Source organism: Rhinopithecus roxellana, chromosome 15 (assembly GCF_007565055.1).
Source record: "Rhinopithecus roxellana isolate Shanxi Qingling chromosome 15, ASM756505v1, whole genome shotgun sequence".
NCBI lineage: Eukaryota > Metazoa > Chordata > Mammalia > Primates > Cercopithecidae > Rhinopithecus > Rhinopithecus roxellana.
Window position 1 is genome coordinate 63,052,872 of NC_044563.1, and position 13,626 is coordinate 63,066,497.

The window sequence follows — 13,626 nt, forward strand, 5'->3', positions numbered from 1 at the left end:
GATCACCACCTTGATCGCAGGGACAAGTGTCTTTAGGTAGGCACTCCTGTTGATTGTCTGTCATTTCCTGGTGAGAATTCTGCAAGGTTATCTTTCTCCTTGACTTCCACTCTCATTCCAAGAACACTTATAGGCAATTTTCCACTTAAGCAGGAAGTTCCCTCCAGAACAGTTTTCTGACCTTTTGATAAATCATAATCTTGGACATGCCTGTCCTGTTACTATGAGGTTACACTACTCAAATATCTCTTGTTGGTATCATGTCCCCAAAGTTGCCTACAGCCCGCAGCTAATGTTTTTATATATGCATAAACACAAATCCAAATCAGCGATTTATATGAGGCAGAGAGTTACTTTGATTCCTTAAAAGGTATGCATACCAGTAACTCTGAAGAAATCATTTTATTACCATATATTTATTCTGTTTTTATCAGGAGATACACTCTTAGTACCAATCCTAACGAAAAAATTTAGAGCTGGGGTTATTAATAATGGCTACAGAAAACAAAAATTAAATAATTGCTGGAATATATTTAAGTTTTCCAGAATAAAAGAAGATGATGGCTTCAGCTGATCTCCCCAACTACCTTCCTATGCTTCCTTTTCTTGACCAAGTTCATAAGAGAAAACCCTTCCTCAAGATGTTACATTTTCTACTTCTGACAGATCAATTAAAACAATGAGTGTAACTTTTTTGCTTGGGACTTAAGACTGTTGACCTATTTCTTATGAAATGATGTCTGGTGTTTTTTTGGTATCTTTAGGCTCTTTTATTGGTGAAAGGGATACTTGCATTATTTGATTTTTCTAACCCTTTTTCTCAAGACCCAAGAAATTATATGAAAAACTTTTATTTTTATTTTTGAGATGGAGTTTTGCTCTGTCCCCCAGGCTGGAGTACAGTGGCACAATCTCAGCTCACCACAACCTCCGCCTCCTGGGTTCGAGCAAGTCTTGTGCCTCAGCCTCCTGAGTAACTGGGATTACGGGCAGATGCCATCAGGCCCAGCTAATTTTTGTATTTTTAATAGAGACAGGGTTTTACCATGCTGGCCAGACTGGTCTCAAACTCCTGATCTCAAGTGATCACCTGCTTCAGCCTCCCAAAGTGCTAGGATTACAGGCATGGTAAGACTGAGGAAAGAGTGATCAGGGAGGAATTTACGTAACAGATTATGAAACTGCAAGTCTTCCAGGCTCAGGTACACAACTTACTACCGGCAGAACTGGGACTAGAACTAAGGCCTCTGACTTTTTCCTAATTTTCTTTTCACCAGCACTGGTTGGAAAAAGAATCATGTGTACAGCGCGCAGTCAGGGCCTAGGAAGTCATCTGCCGCTTGCTGCTGGCCCAGGGCCATTAGGACGGTGGTTACATTGTCATGAGAGCCTATGAGGAAGGCAAGGAACTGTCTTCAGGTTAGACACTGAGAGCTGGAAACAGGTGGGGTTACTACTGCATTAGCAAAGACTGCCACGGTTTTAATCTGCCGACACAGCCTCACTTGGTGGTTGACAGGAGCAAGGCCCTGAGATTTTCTGGAATGTTAGGATATTTTCAATCCATGTGACCCACTTGTTTCCTCTAAACACACTTCTCCTTTTCTTTTCTCTGTAAGTGAATATCATTTATTTTACTGAGAGCAACAGATTACCCAAAGACATAGCTCAGCAGCAGTATATATATGAAAGGACTGTTGTCTTTGGGCATTTTTGTTATGTGTTTTGTGGCTGTCATTAAAAAATTGATGAGATCTTGGACTGTATTAGTAGAAATAGTGTCTAGAACAAGAGGAGCAGTGGTCCTGTGTCCTGGCTAAATCTAAGTTGACACATTCTGTGATTCAGTGTCAGTGACAAAGTTACAGAGCAGTGTTGATGAAATTGAATATAACTAGAGGACAGCAGCTAAATAAGGGCACCACAAAGCACGCTGCGTAAGGAACTGCAGAAGGCCTGGAGTCTCTAGCGTGGAGAAGGGAGGGGTTGGGGACGGGAGGCTGCCTAGCTAAGTTCAAATTTATGAAGGACTTTCAAATAAAAGAATTGGATTTATTTCGTATTCCCAGACAACCTATCTGGACCAATGAATGGAAATTATAAATTTTGGTGACTGAAGAGAAAACTTACTGAGGTCTGCCTAAAATGGAGGGCTTGTCCCAGAGCATGTCCCTTGTTATTAGAGGTATTCAGGAGAAGCTGGACAAGAACTTGGAACAAGCTGCCATGTGGAGAGAATGCCAGGATTGGGTGGCCTTGTCGGCTTTCCCAGATTCTGTGATCCCGAAACTTACTAGTCATACTACCCAGGTTCTGGCCTCATCGGGATCAAGCATAAGAATTGCAGAAACTCTGTGGGCCAATGTTGTGGTCCAGGTTGTGCAATCTGTTAAAATTTTAAGTGTAATAGTTATTGAAAAAGTAATAAAGGCAATAGTTTCAAGACACATTAGGGCAAGTCAGGCTAAAAGCATTGCTCGTAGTGCCAGGCTGTGGACTGCTAGGCAGTGAATAATGGTTAACACAGGTCCCTTCCTAAGGCACTGCAGAGGAGTAGGGTGGGTGTATGCACATCAGCAGATAATTTCAGCATAAGGTAATCATTCCTAAAATAAAAATCGGCATCGGGTAACATGGAAGCAAGGGGATGAAGCACTTAGCTCAACCTAGGTGTTTTGGAATGGTTTCCTACAGAAAATGAGGTCCAGGAATTCTAGAATGTTGTTGGGAGCTCTCTCTCCCTTCACGTAGAGGAACAGTCCAATGTGCACTAGAGGTGACCCCTTGAAATTATTGTAATCAGTAAGAGACATGGAAAACTTGTCCCTAATGAATAAATTTCAGAAGAATAGCAACTCTTTATTTTATGTCTTTAAAAAATGTTTATCACAGTAGTTAATTCATCATCTGTATATGCCAGCAAAACTACAACTTACTTCTGTATTTTTGGAGGAGCACTACTATTATAGACCTCTTATAAATTACTGCTTGGGGTCATTATAAATATTTGGCCTTTTGCTCTTATAGGGCAAATGTAGAAAGAAAGATGATATACACACTGTTGTTTATAAATTCCACTGAGCCAGAACTCATGGCTGGATTTCTGAATGCATGTCATTGTGGTTTGGGCAACTTGTGGGAAAGAAGAAGGATAGAAAGCACCCCTACAGCCTATCCATTTGAAGATCAGTTTCTTCTGAGAACATGGTGTTTCATGGGTCGTCTGGGAGATGGGCGGGGCCCTTCAGAGATGACTTTTGACTTGCCGTAGGAATTGCTGAAGCAGGTGTGTGGGGATGTCCTCTCCACCTGTGAGCACCACCTCTCCAACATCGTTCTGAAGGAGAATGGAACAGGGAATATGGACGAAGACCTGTTGGTAAGTGACTGCTTTTCCTAAACATTCTTTACGCTTCCATTTTATCAGTGAGGTTTTGTTAAAGATGACTTTGTAATGTACACTTTAAATGCTTTTAACAAAAGGGCTGTCTTAGCCTAGAGCTTACTCTCTCTTTTTAGAAGATATTTTTTGATAACCTATTCATTTGTTTCTTATATACTTATTATCGGAGGGGGAAACTCAGTGGTATATACTTAATCTAGTTCAATCTTATGAGAAGCCTGATTTCAGTAGGGAAAACACTGTGTGTTGTAAGGTTGGTATAGTCAAGCTTAGAAATACAAGGTAAGAAATAATAATGTGAGTATACTCTTTTCGGTTTGTGTGTTTGCTTTTTAAAAAATTTAACATGTCTTCTGAGCAGTTTGAACAGCTGACAGTAGAATGGGGGAATAGTGCTGAGCAACTGCAAAGTAATGACTGAAATAAAGATTTGACAATTCAAAACACGGATGACCTTGGAGCCCCAAGATTGTTTTCCATGGCACCCCTGCTTTAGAAACTATAAACAGCTCCCAGATTCCTGTGAGCCAGGACGGGACAGTTGGCTGATTTCAGTGGCTGACTGGGGACAAGATGTATGGCAGTAATTCTGGTTCCAACATCTGACTCTGTCCAGTAAAGGAAATAATGAGCTGCTTTTTGATGCCATTCAGTACAGGTCATCATTTAACCAAAACTGGCCGTTTTTCTCATGTATTTAAATTAGTAGAGCACATCTTTTCTGTGTTCAGTTTCTGCTTGTTAGCCTAGCTCTCCTCATTCCCAGTGATCACAGACCAAGTGTAGATTTGTTCAAAGTGAAGACCGTTGCGCCTGAGGCACTACTGTGCACGTGTTCAGTAACAGCCTCAGTATGGGAACTGGATGCTTTAGGAGAGGGCCGGGGAGTGTAGCACAGGCTTGGCCCAGCGTTTCTGGAGGGTCTTGCTCTTCTCACTCCTGCCCACACTAAGGAAGATGCTCACTGTGGTTAGTGAGTCCTGTCCCCACCCCCCTCCCCCACGTTTTTCAACTGTTAACCGTGTCATCAAAATCTACTCTTCAGTCAAAATATATATGAAGAGGTTTTGCCCTATATACATAGTTTCATTCTTGCGTCTTTAAATAGAATTTAAATATTTTTTAATGAAGAGATAACGGTATTTCAAGATTCTTTTAAACTCATATACTTTGTTATTGGCTTTCTTACCCTAGTATAAGCTTTTATTTGACATTTTACTATTCAGCATCATCCCTCCATTTGGGGCGTAAATTAAAAGAGAACAGTGTTACTTAGTTGTTAAACTGAATGTTATGAATAAACAGCATGGCAGCCGGGAGTAGGTTTTGAATGGGGTCTACATGGAGAAATAATCTGGAGGGCAACTTGAAAATATGTTTCAGAATGTGAAATAGCGTAACACAATCTTTACCCTGGATTTTACTTCTGAGGAAAATATGTTTCAGCATGTGAAATGGCGTAATGCACTCTTTACCCTGGATTTTACTTCTGAGGAAAGAGAAGTGTCTAAGGATACACAGGTGTTTACCAGAGCAGATGGAAACATTAGCAAAGTGAAACAGCGTCAGTGTTCGTTAATACTGAAGTAGTGCAGGAAGTTATGATGACAGTCCTAGTTTTAAAATGGCATACTTATGTAGTCATTAAAGATATGTGTCATATCTATTGACATGAAATGATGCCTAATATTCAAAGTAATCATTGCAGACTTCAAAATACTCTTAATTGGTAAGTGTATAAGAAAAGTAAACATAAAGCCATGTGACTATAGAAATACTTTGAAAAAGTTATACACAAAAACCATAATGATGTCTCTGGGTGGGAGGATTATAGGTAGGTGATTCTGTATCCCAGTTCACCCACAATAACCCTGGTGTACACCTGTTTTTCACAATATAATTAGTAATAGCACCCCCTTTTACTTGCAGATTTGTCTAGATTTAGGTGATAAAATTATATGGTTGCCCTAATTTTGGATAAGTTTCATTACGTAGTGACTTAAGTTTTTACAATAGCCAGGTATTTTTATGAAACAAAAAAATAGTAACACTGTCTTAAATTTGGGGGATACGGGAAATACTCCATTGACATGTCCTTAATCTAGCTAGAGTTCACTTTTCTTTTGCCTTATTTTTACTGTCAAACCAATTATCTTTGTAGGTGAAGTACATTTTTACATTAGGGGATATAGCCCAGCTGTGTCCAGCCAGGGTGGAGAAGCGTGTCTTCCTTCTGATTCAGTCCGTCCTGGCTTCGCCTGCTGATGCTGACCATTGTAAGGCATTTGAAATCATACTCTGTACCATGCATGCCGGTTCAAGGTTCTGTCAGTGACTTTCTCTCCCTTCCTTGCAGTGCCATCATCTCAAGGCAGCAGTGCTGCCCCAGCCTCTCAGCCACCCTCCCAGGGCAGAGGTTCCGTCATGCCCTCTGTGATTAGAGCACATGCCATCATTACCTTAGGTAAGAGAAACGTGGGAGAATAGGGCTTGACATCAGGTTCTCTGTGTAGCTGTTGTCTTAAGTAAGCCCAGCCACGGGAGGGTGTCAGGGGCTGCCGAGCCTGTCTGTGTCTGCTCTCGGCCATACGGTTCCTAGAGGTGACTCTGATCTGAGTGCTCAGCTCTGCCTAACCACGTGCTGGTCATGAGAGCCCTCAGGCTGACAACACCCCGAGACGGTAAGACTCAGGTACTCTCTAGAGGGTCTAGAGGGAGCTTTTGCTTTTTAGTATGGCTATGTTAATTTATTACAATTATCCCTGTTTCTGTAATTTTTTTCAATACCTTCACTTGACTTTAATACTCCTGCAATTTTTTTATACTCATAATGCAGCACCACGAAGTCTATTCATCAAGAACTGTGCCAGACGCTGCACTGAGTTCTGGAAATGAAGAAATAAATTTTCCATAAAAGGAAATGGTTTATTTAATACTTTCCAGAACTGGGTAGATGACTATTTACATATTTCTCCATGAACTCAAACTATTTTTAATCTTGAAAACACCGACCTCTATGCTGGGAATTTTTTTTTCCCTTTAGTGTGAGTGTATATTTCATGCTACATAAGTTATTCATTTTTTTGTAATATTAATTTTCAAATATGTAAGAATTGCAAAACATTTTCCAGGCACAAAAGAAACCTACAAACAAAACTCAGCAGGCTTTTCAACTGTGAACAAGAAAGAAAGGGGACATGCATTGTTTCCTATTTACCTAGCTCAGATTTCACATTCAGCATGGGGTATTTAGCATCTGTAGAGGATATGTATAATCAGGAGTAAAATGTTCCATATCTCAGGCTTTGCTGATCATTCTCCAGGTAAGTGGATAACTGCGAAATTCAAATGCTGACTTTAAAAGGAAGATGATTTTATGAGTGTAAAGGAACATCCCGTAGTATATAACTCCTGGGGGAGTTTATTTCTCCTTAAGGTATTTTTATTCGAATATTCAAGATGGGTCTGTCTGCCTTTAGTTTTTTGTTGTTTGTGATTGTGGGCATGATGTTTTAACTTTGATTAAATAGAAGCCATTAGCAAGATGTATCTGGAGAAAATTCAGGAATGGAATTAGGATTTAGAATACAGTTGAGACATCTTCCTGTCTTCTGTGCCAGGTAAGCTGTGCTTACAGCATGAGGATCTGGCAAAGAAGAGCATCCCAGCCCTGGTGCGAGAGCTCGAGGTGTGTGAGGACGTGGCTGTCCGCAACAACGTCATCATTGTGATGTGCGATCTTTGCATTCGCTACACCATCATGGTGGACAAGTATATTCCCAACATCTCCATGTGTCTGAAGGATTCTGACCCATTCATCCGGAAGCAGACACTCATCTTGCTTACTAATCTCTTGCAGGTGCGTAGGAGGGTTCAACCTGTCCTTTCCCCTCCACCGTTGCTTCTGGTTTAAGGGAGTATTTGAGTAACATAGGAAATGTACTTGCTTTGTAGTAGAATCCAAAAATAGTTGTCTCATCTCTGGTCTGGAGTATTACTCTTCTGATGTTCAGCACAACCTCTTATAAACAGTGTTACTTGTGAGTGTTCGTTTTGGGACTTTGTTCAGACATCCTGTCAAGCAGTGTGAAGTTTCATTTTGAAAATAAGTACCATGTAGAGAAAAGCACATTCAGTGGACAGGTAGTTCTAGTTTGAATTCTGTTATTCTTTTTTAACTTGGACAAGTCCACATTTCTGAGCTCTACCTTCTTCCTTCGTAAAATGGGGATCATGGTGTTTGCGCTGGGCTCTGCGAGTCTAGTGGGATGTTTCCGTGTGCAGAAGAACGTAGTGAACTATAGAGCTCTTCAGGGCATTAGATATTTTTATACACTTTGAGGGTCTGTGTTTGGCCTATAATGGGGAGAACATAATACTTGATTTTGAAGGGAAGGCCTTTCACTTAGGTTGTATGTCTGCCCTGGTGTGTTCTGTATGCTCATCTTTTCATATATTACGAGCTGTATTTATCTTATATAGAGGGTGGCACCATCCCTCTAGTGCCATGTGCTTTGAGTCATTTTTCTCCTGAGGTAGAAGGGTGATGTTCTGTGCATGCACTTCTCCGCACTACATTCTGACGGTTTGGAAGTGTGTGCCTGTGCACTGAGCCAGTGTGCCGGGGACAGACCGTGTGGTGGGGGGAGTGTGGCTGGGAACAATGAGGCTTGCCCATGATGACACACTCTGAAACGTGCCGGCTTTTCTCTGTACAGGAGGAATTTGTGAAATGGAAGGGCTCCCTGTTCTTTCGATTTGTCAGCACTCTGATAGATTCACACCCAGACATTGCCAGGTAAATCTTTTCCTCACGTTAGACAACTGAACAGTTTACCTCATTTCTGATGTATGCTGGACTTCTTTTTTTTTTTTTCAGATTGGTTTAGGGTTAAGTAGGATTTAGTGAGCTTTCGGTGGGTGCCAGAAAAATTAGCAGGTTTTTAAGATACTAAGCAATGTAACAAACCTTTATTTTGCACACAAGTTTAAAAGAAAATGGTTAGATTCATCATTGGATCATCTCAGCAGTGACTGCACTTGCTGACAGTTTGCTGTTCCTGGAGGAGCATGAAGAATATCATATGCTTGTTGTATTACACTGTATAGAGGAGCAGTCACTAGAAATTCACTGTTAATTTCTAGGTAAAAAGAAAGTTAATTTTGATAAAGAGCTGAGACTTTTAAGTGCAGAAATTTTAAGGAAGAAACTAGGAATTAAGATGAAATTGCACAATGTGGAATCAAGTGTACAGATGACAAGACTCCTTGGAAATGGGCAGTTCTTCAGACTTGTATGGCGTGGGGGAGTGACTTTGGCAATTATTAATTTCTATCATTGCATCATTTTTTTAAAGATTTATTTTCAAGGGGCTGATAAATGGCCTGATAGAATTTGCTACCTTAGAGTTTGTTGTAACTAAATCTTTTTAAAGCAAGTCTGCAGTTGGAAAGTAGAATGTTGAATGCCATGGCAAAAGCCCCGCAGCGGGGAAGAGGTCTTTATAGAGCTCATTCACTATAAACGGCTGGTAACAGTGGGTCCCTCTGGATCTCCATATAGCTACCAGTAATTTAGTCTGAGTTCCGTGGAAGTTTCTGCTCAGTTTTCTTTAGGTGTAATTTTCCAAGGAGGGGGAACATTTCACATAACAAACCAGTCAAACTAACATTCTGCTTACTGCTGTCTAGAGCCAGAAGCAAGAGGTTAGGGCTGTCGCCTTGTTTTTAGATAGCTTCACACCCTCTCACCTCCACAGCGCGTCCGCCGCACTGGCTCTGAGGGCGTCCGACACAGTGCGCGGCCCAGGAGAAGGCGTCATCAGACAGGCTGGGAATGCTTTCAGGTGATGCACCTGGGAGGTAAAATCAGCTGCTTCACCTGCATTTCCTCACTTTCCCCACTGTCGTTAGCTCCTGTACGTGTATGTGAAAAAGAGCATTAATCAATGAGTAAACTGTATGCAGGATTTTACATATGGGTGTTCAGATCATCAATCAAAGGAAAAGCATAGATATACTTTATAGTGTAGTAAGATTACCAGGGCCTCTTCTAGCATTTTAATACTTCCCCCTTCACCTTTCCCTTTTATGTCTGCATTCTGGGTTTGTTGAAACCATGGTTCAAATTAGGTTTTCATGATTTTCAGCTTTGAAAAGCTGATGACTACATTTGCTAACTATAATTTAAGTTAGTCTGTTCTCTGAAATTTTTCCTTTTATTTTTATTTGACGTGTAATAATTATACATATTTATGGGATAGAGAGTGGTATTTTGATACATGTATAGAACACGTAATGATCAAATTGGGGTAATTAGCATAATCATCACCTCAAACATTTATCATTTCTTTGTGTTGGAAACTTTCAAAATCCTCTGTCCTAGCTCTTTGAAAATAGACAGTAAATTATTGTTAACTATATTCACCCTACAGTGCTGTAGAGCATTTTAACATACTCCTCCTGTAATTTTATATTTGTTAACCAGCCTTTCTGTACCCTTCCCAGCTTCTAATAACCACAGTTCTACTCTCTGCTTCTATGACCCTACCTTTTTTAAACTCTTGCATATGAGTGAGAATATGTGGTATATATATATATCTTTCTGTGCCTGACTTTTGATTTTTAGGCCAAAGGCTATGCCCAGGCTGGAGTGCAATGGAACAATCATGGCTCACTATAGCCTCGGTCTCCCAAGTTCACGTGACCCTCCCACCTCATCCTCCCAAATAGTTAGCTAATTTTTTATTTTTTGTAGAGTTAGGTTCTCACTGTGTTGCTCCTGAGCTCAAACAATCTTCTCGCCTCAGCCTCCCAGAGTGCTGGGATTAGGCATGAGCCACCACCCCGGCCTGTATGACATTTTTAATTGCTCATATAAACCCCAAATTTGGAGGCTACAAAATTCTATGATCTGTTTTCCTGTCTGCCCAATAGCTGGTGGCCTTGTAATCACAGGGCGACAGTCAAGTAATAAGCAGATTATTTCAGTTTAACTGGGCACTGCCACAGGAGTACAGAGAGGCAGGGCCAGAAGCTCCAGGCAGGACAGTGACTCAGATAATAGGCCATTGAGATAGAAAAGGGGGCAACAACAAGGATGGCCTGGTTTGGGAGAAAAGGAAGCAAGCACTCGACTGTCTGGAGGGCTTAGTGAAGCCATGGAACAATCGGAATGGGGTGAGGGAGTCAGGAGCCAGATCACTGGAAGGATCAGCAGGGCAGTCATGAGTGGACTCTTTGATCTCCAGTGTGGCAACAGGGTCCAGGGCGTGGCTGCAGTGGTGACCCAGGGTCCAGATGGGATGCTCACTGGAAGCAGTGAAGTTAGGAAAGCAGAAAGTTGGGGCATTCAGTAGCTCATCTGCATGGGGAGTTCTACGGGGATTTGGAATGGAGAGGAAGACTGGGAACCAGGTAGCAGAGAGCACAAATGGCAGATGGCGGGAGCACTACAGGGAGGTGGAGGTGGAGGCCGTCTGCAGGTGCCACAGCAGCCTGTGTGCGTCTTAACCAGCAGCCAGCCCACACTCCCCGCACTTCACTGGACCCACTTCTAACTATCTTCCAGTGTCAGAGCACTTTTGGCAGCGCACTATTTGGTCCACACACTATGTATAGGCTTCCTGAGGGGCATGAATTTGGTTGTTATTCCCCATCACTAGCACCTAAAAAGGAACTGAAACCAAGCAGACATGCGGTGAACATTGGGTGGGTGAACATTGGGTGGGTGAAGGCAGGAAGGCACTGGGCGTCTGGGAATTGTGCTCCTCATCCTCTGACTGAGGGATGAAGCAGCCTCCCTTTGGGAGGGCTGAGAGAGAACTGGTATGCCTGGAGGACAGCCGGCCCACGTTTATAAAGAGGAAGCACAGGGAGTGCCCTGAGAGTCGGCTGTGGAGGGTAGGGCCTGATTCACTGTGGAACCTGGAGTGTAGAGTACATGGAGGAAGGAAGCAGCAATGCAGGGATGACCAGGGTCTAGACAGACCATCATAGGCGCTTGGATTTGGGGTGGTGGCCAGGGAGAACTAGGGTGTAGGAAATACTGCTTCAAGCCTCAAGTAGAATTCTGGTACAAATGGGTCTGAGCCCCGGTCCTAACCTGAGATAGACATGTGTTGTAGGCCAGGTCAGGAACATGAGTTCAGCATGAACTCATGAGTCTGCCTTTATTGAGCAGACACCCTGCTTCAGAATGGCATTCAGCTCATGAAGAAATCTGAAGTCAGATTTTTATGTTTCCTACTAAAGCTGAAAAAGAAGTGGACACACGGCTCTTACCTTGTGGCCTTTTGGGCTGTTTGAATATCCTGGATTTTGATTCTTAGTAAGAGAGTAATAACTTCTTTTTACAAGGCTGTAATAAGGTAATCACTCAGATTTAGCTGGTCTTCCCTTTGTATTCCATATAATTCATGCAGCCCGTGCTGTGTGACATCCCTAGACCGCATCCCTGAGTTGTTGGTGTGGGTATGTGTGTTCTTAGTGGTTGTCCTGAGGGCTGGGGAGAGGATGGTGACCGAGCTCCCAGTTTACTAAGATTTGTTGAGAGTCTTGGAGGTTTCCTAATCCACATATCTGGAGAGTGCTCTCTCTTGTCACTCTAAAGGAATGTTCTAGGAAGCATTACTTGTAATGTTAATTTCTCCTAACTTTTCAGCAGACAAGCAGGAAACAAAATAGTCCCTCTTCTCCAGTTAGGAAGCTTGCAGGATCTGTGCATCTTAATCTAATCAAGGCTGAAACTTGCCATTTTAATGAAGTCCCAGTGAATACAGCAGCCAGGATGAGTTGTGGATATCACACATTGGCTGTGGCTTCCAGTTTCTCTTGCTGGAAAGCTCTGTGACTACATTATCAGCCCTGAGCGTGTAAATCCTGGCATGGTTTTATGTTGCTATGGAATTTATTTGTATAGATGGTTCAGCAAGTTTTTCACTAGGGCTTAAACTCCACAGTATCTTGCCTGTTGGTCACCTCCACCCACATGTATTTTTGACCTAACTGAGTCGATTGGCGTTGACATCAAGTCAGAACTCAGAGTGCACCCTCTTCTTGTGGAGGATTTGCTGATTCTATCTGGCTTTACATTTTCGTATATGTGACTTCATTTCTGAGGAGGAAGTTTGCATAATGTAGAAACTGCCATGCCAGAGTGGATTAACTATAATGAAATACCACAGAAGATAAATTCTTGTTTGTTCAGTGGTTTTTTCATTCCTGTCACAGATGGTTTACCAAAGTAACCCATGTTTAGAAAGAACTTCATCTGATGCTATGACCTTTGCCTTTCAAACATGGGTCATTAAACAACACAATTTGTACAAAACATAACTGACTACTCTTAGATCAGACAGGTGCTTCTAGTTGTCCTTAATTGAATTTTGCCTCATGGAATTCTCATTATTAAATACAGTTTTATTTATTTTGTTTTCATATTTCTAGGTCAAGCTGCTCCCTTATTTCCTAGGTGAATAGTCAAGGTGTAATTATCTACAGTGGAATTTTTATCTAGGCTTACTTCCATCATGATTTCTCATCTACCTTCTCTGATTTTTAATTGATACGTGTGCTGTGAACACAAACTGATTTGAATTTTGGCATAAGGAGCACCATTGGGGAAAGGAGAGGTCAGTCTCCTGCACAGTCCCAGTGCCCTCCAAAGCCAGTGTCTGCTGTTCGGACAGTCTTTGGTGGTGCTCCTCTCCCAAGGAGAGCTGACTGGTGCTCCTGTGTGGGCGGAAATTGCATTTGAGCTCTGAGATTAAATTAAAACACTGGCATTTACAGTGTGAATGGATCATGGTGAGCCCTGCACCATGTTAGTTTAACCCCTGAGCAAAAATCAGTGCTTTGGCCTTCTGTCACCTACTTTCGTGATGAACAGAAACTCTCCGGGGGCCTGTAGTCAAACAGTTTGCCTGTTTACATCTGGCATTGGAAATCTTCATTTTGGTGGGGTCCTGGTAGCATCTGTGTCCCATGTGCAGCATTGCACCGATGTGTTGAGGGCGTGGGTGGAAGGAGAGTGCCTAGGGCTTGCTGGTGATTTCAAAGCACATTGAGTCAGTTGCTTTGCAGAGGGAGCTTGTCTTCCTGATCCAAACTATGAAGCTCTTGTCATTAATCCTTATTCTTGAAAAAAGTTCCAATTAGTAAAATTGTTTTTTGTTCATAATTGTGGGCAACAAACTTGAAGTTGGGAGGTGAATGACCGTTGT

At 42.0% G+C, this 13,626-nt stretch overlaps 1 protein-coding gene across 1 annotated transcript in view; it reads left to right on the forward strand.

Moving 5' to 3' along the window:
• The window catches only part of NCAPD3 (non-SMC condensin II complex subunit D3), a 67,117-nt gene that overhangs the window by 39,082 nt on the left and 14,409 nt on the right, over positions 1–13,626 (forward strand). Inside the window, exons 20-24 of the mRNA XM_010362039.2 lie at positions 3,272–3,379; positions 5,565–5,679; positions 5,760–5,867; positions 7,024–7,262; positions 8,122–8,201. Of these exons, the coding sequence (XP_010360341.2) occupies positions 3,272–3,379; positions 5,565–5,679; positions 5,760–5,867; positions 7,024–7,262; positions 8,122–8,201 (650 nt within the window). The remainder of the gene's footprint in view (positions 1–3,271; positions 3,380–5,564; positions 5,680–5,759; positions 5,868–7,023; positions 7,263–8,121; positions 8,202–13,626) is intronic.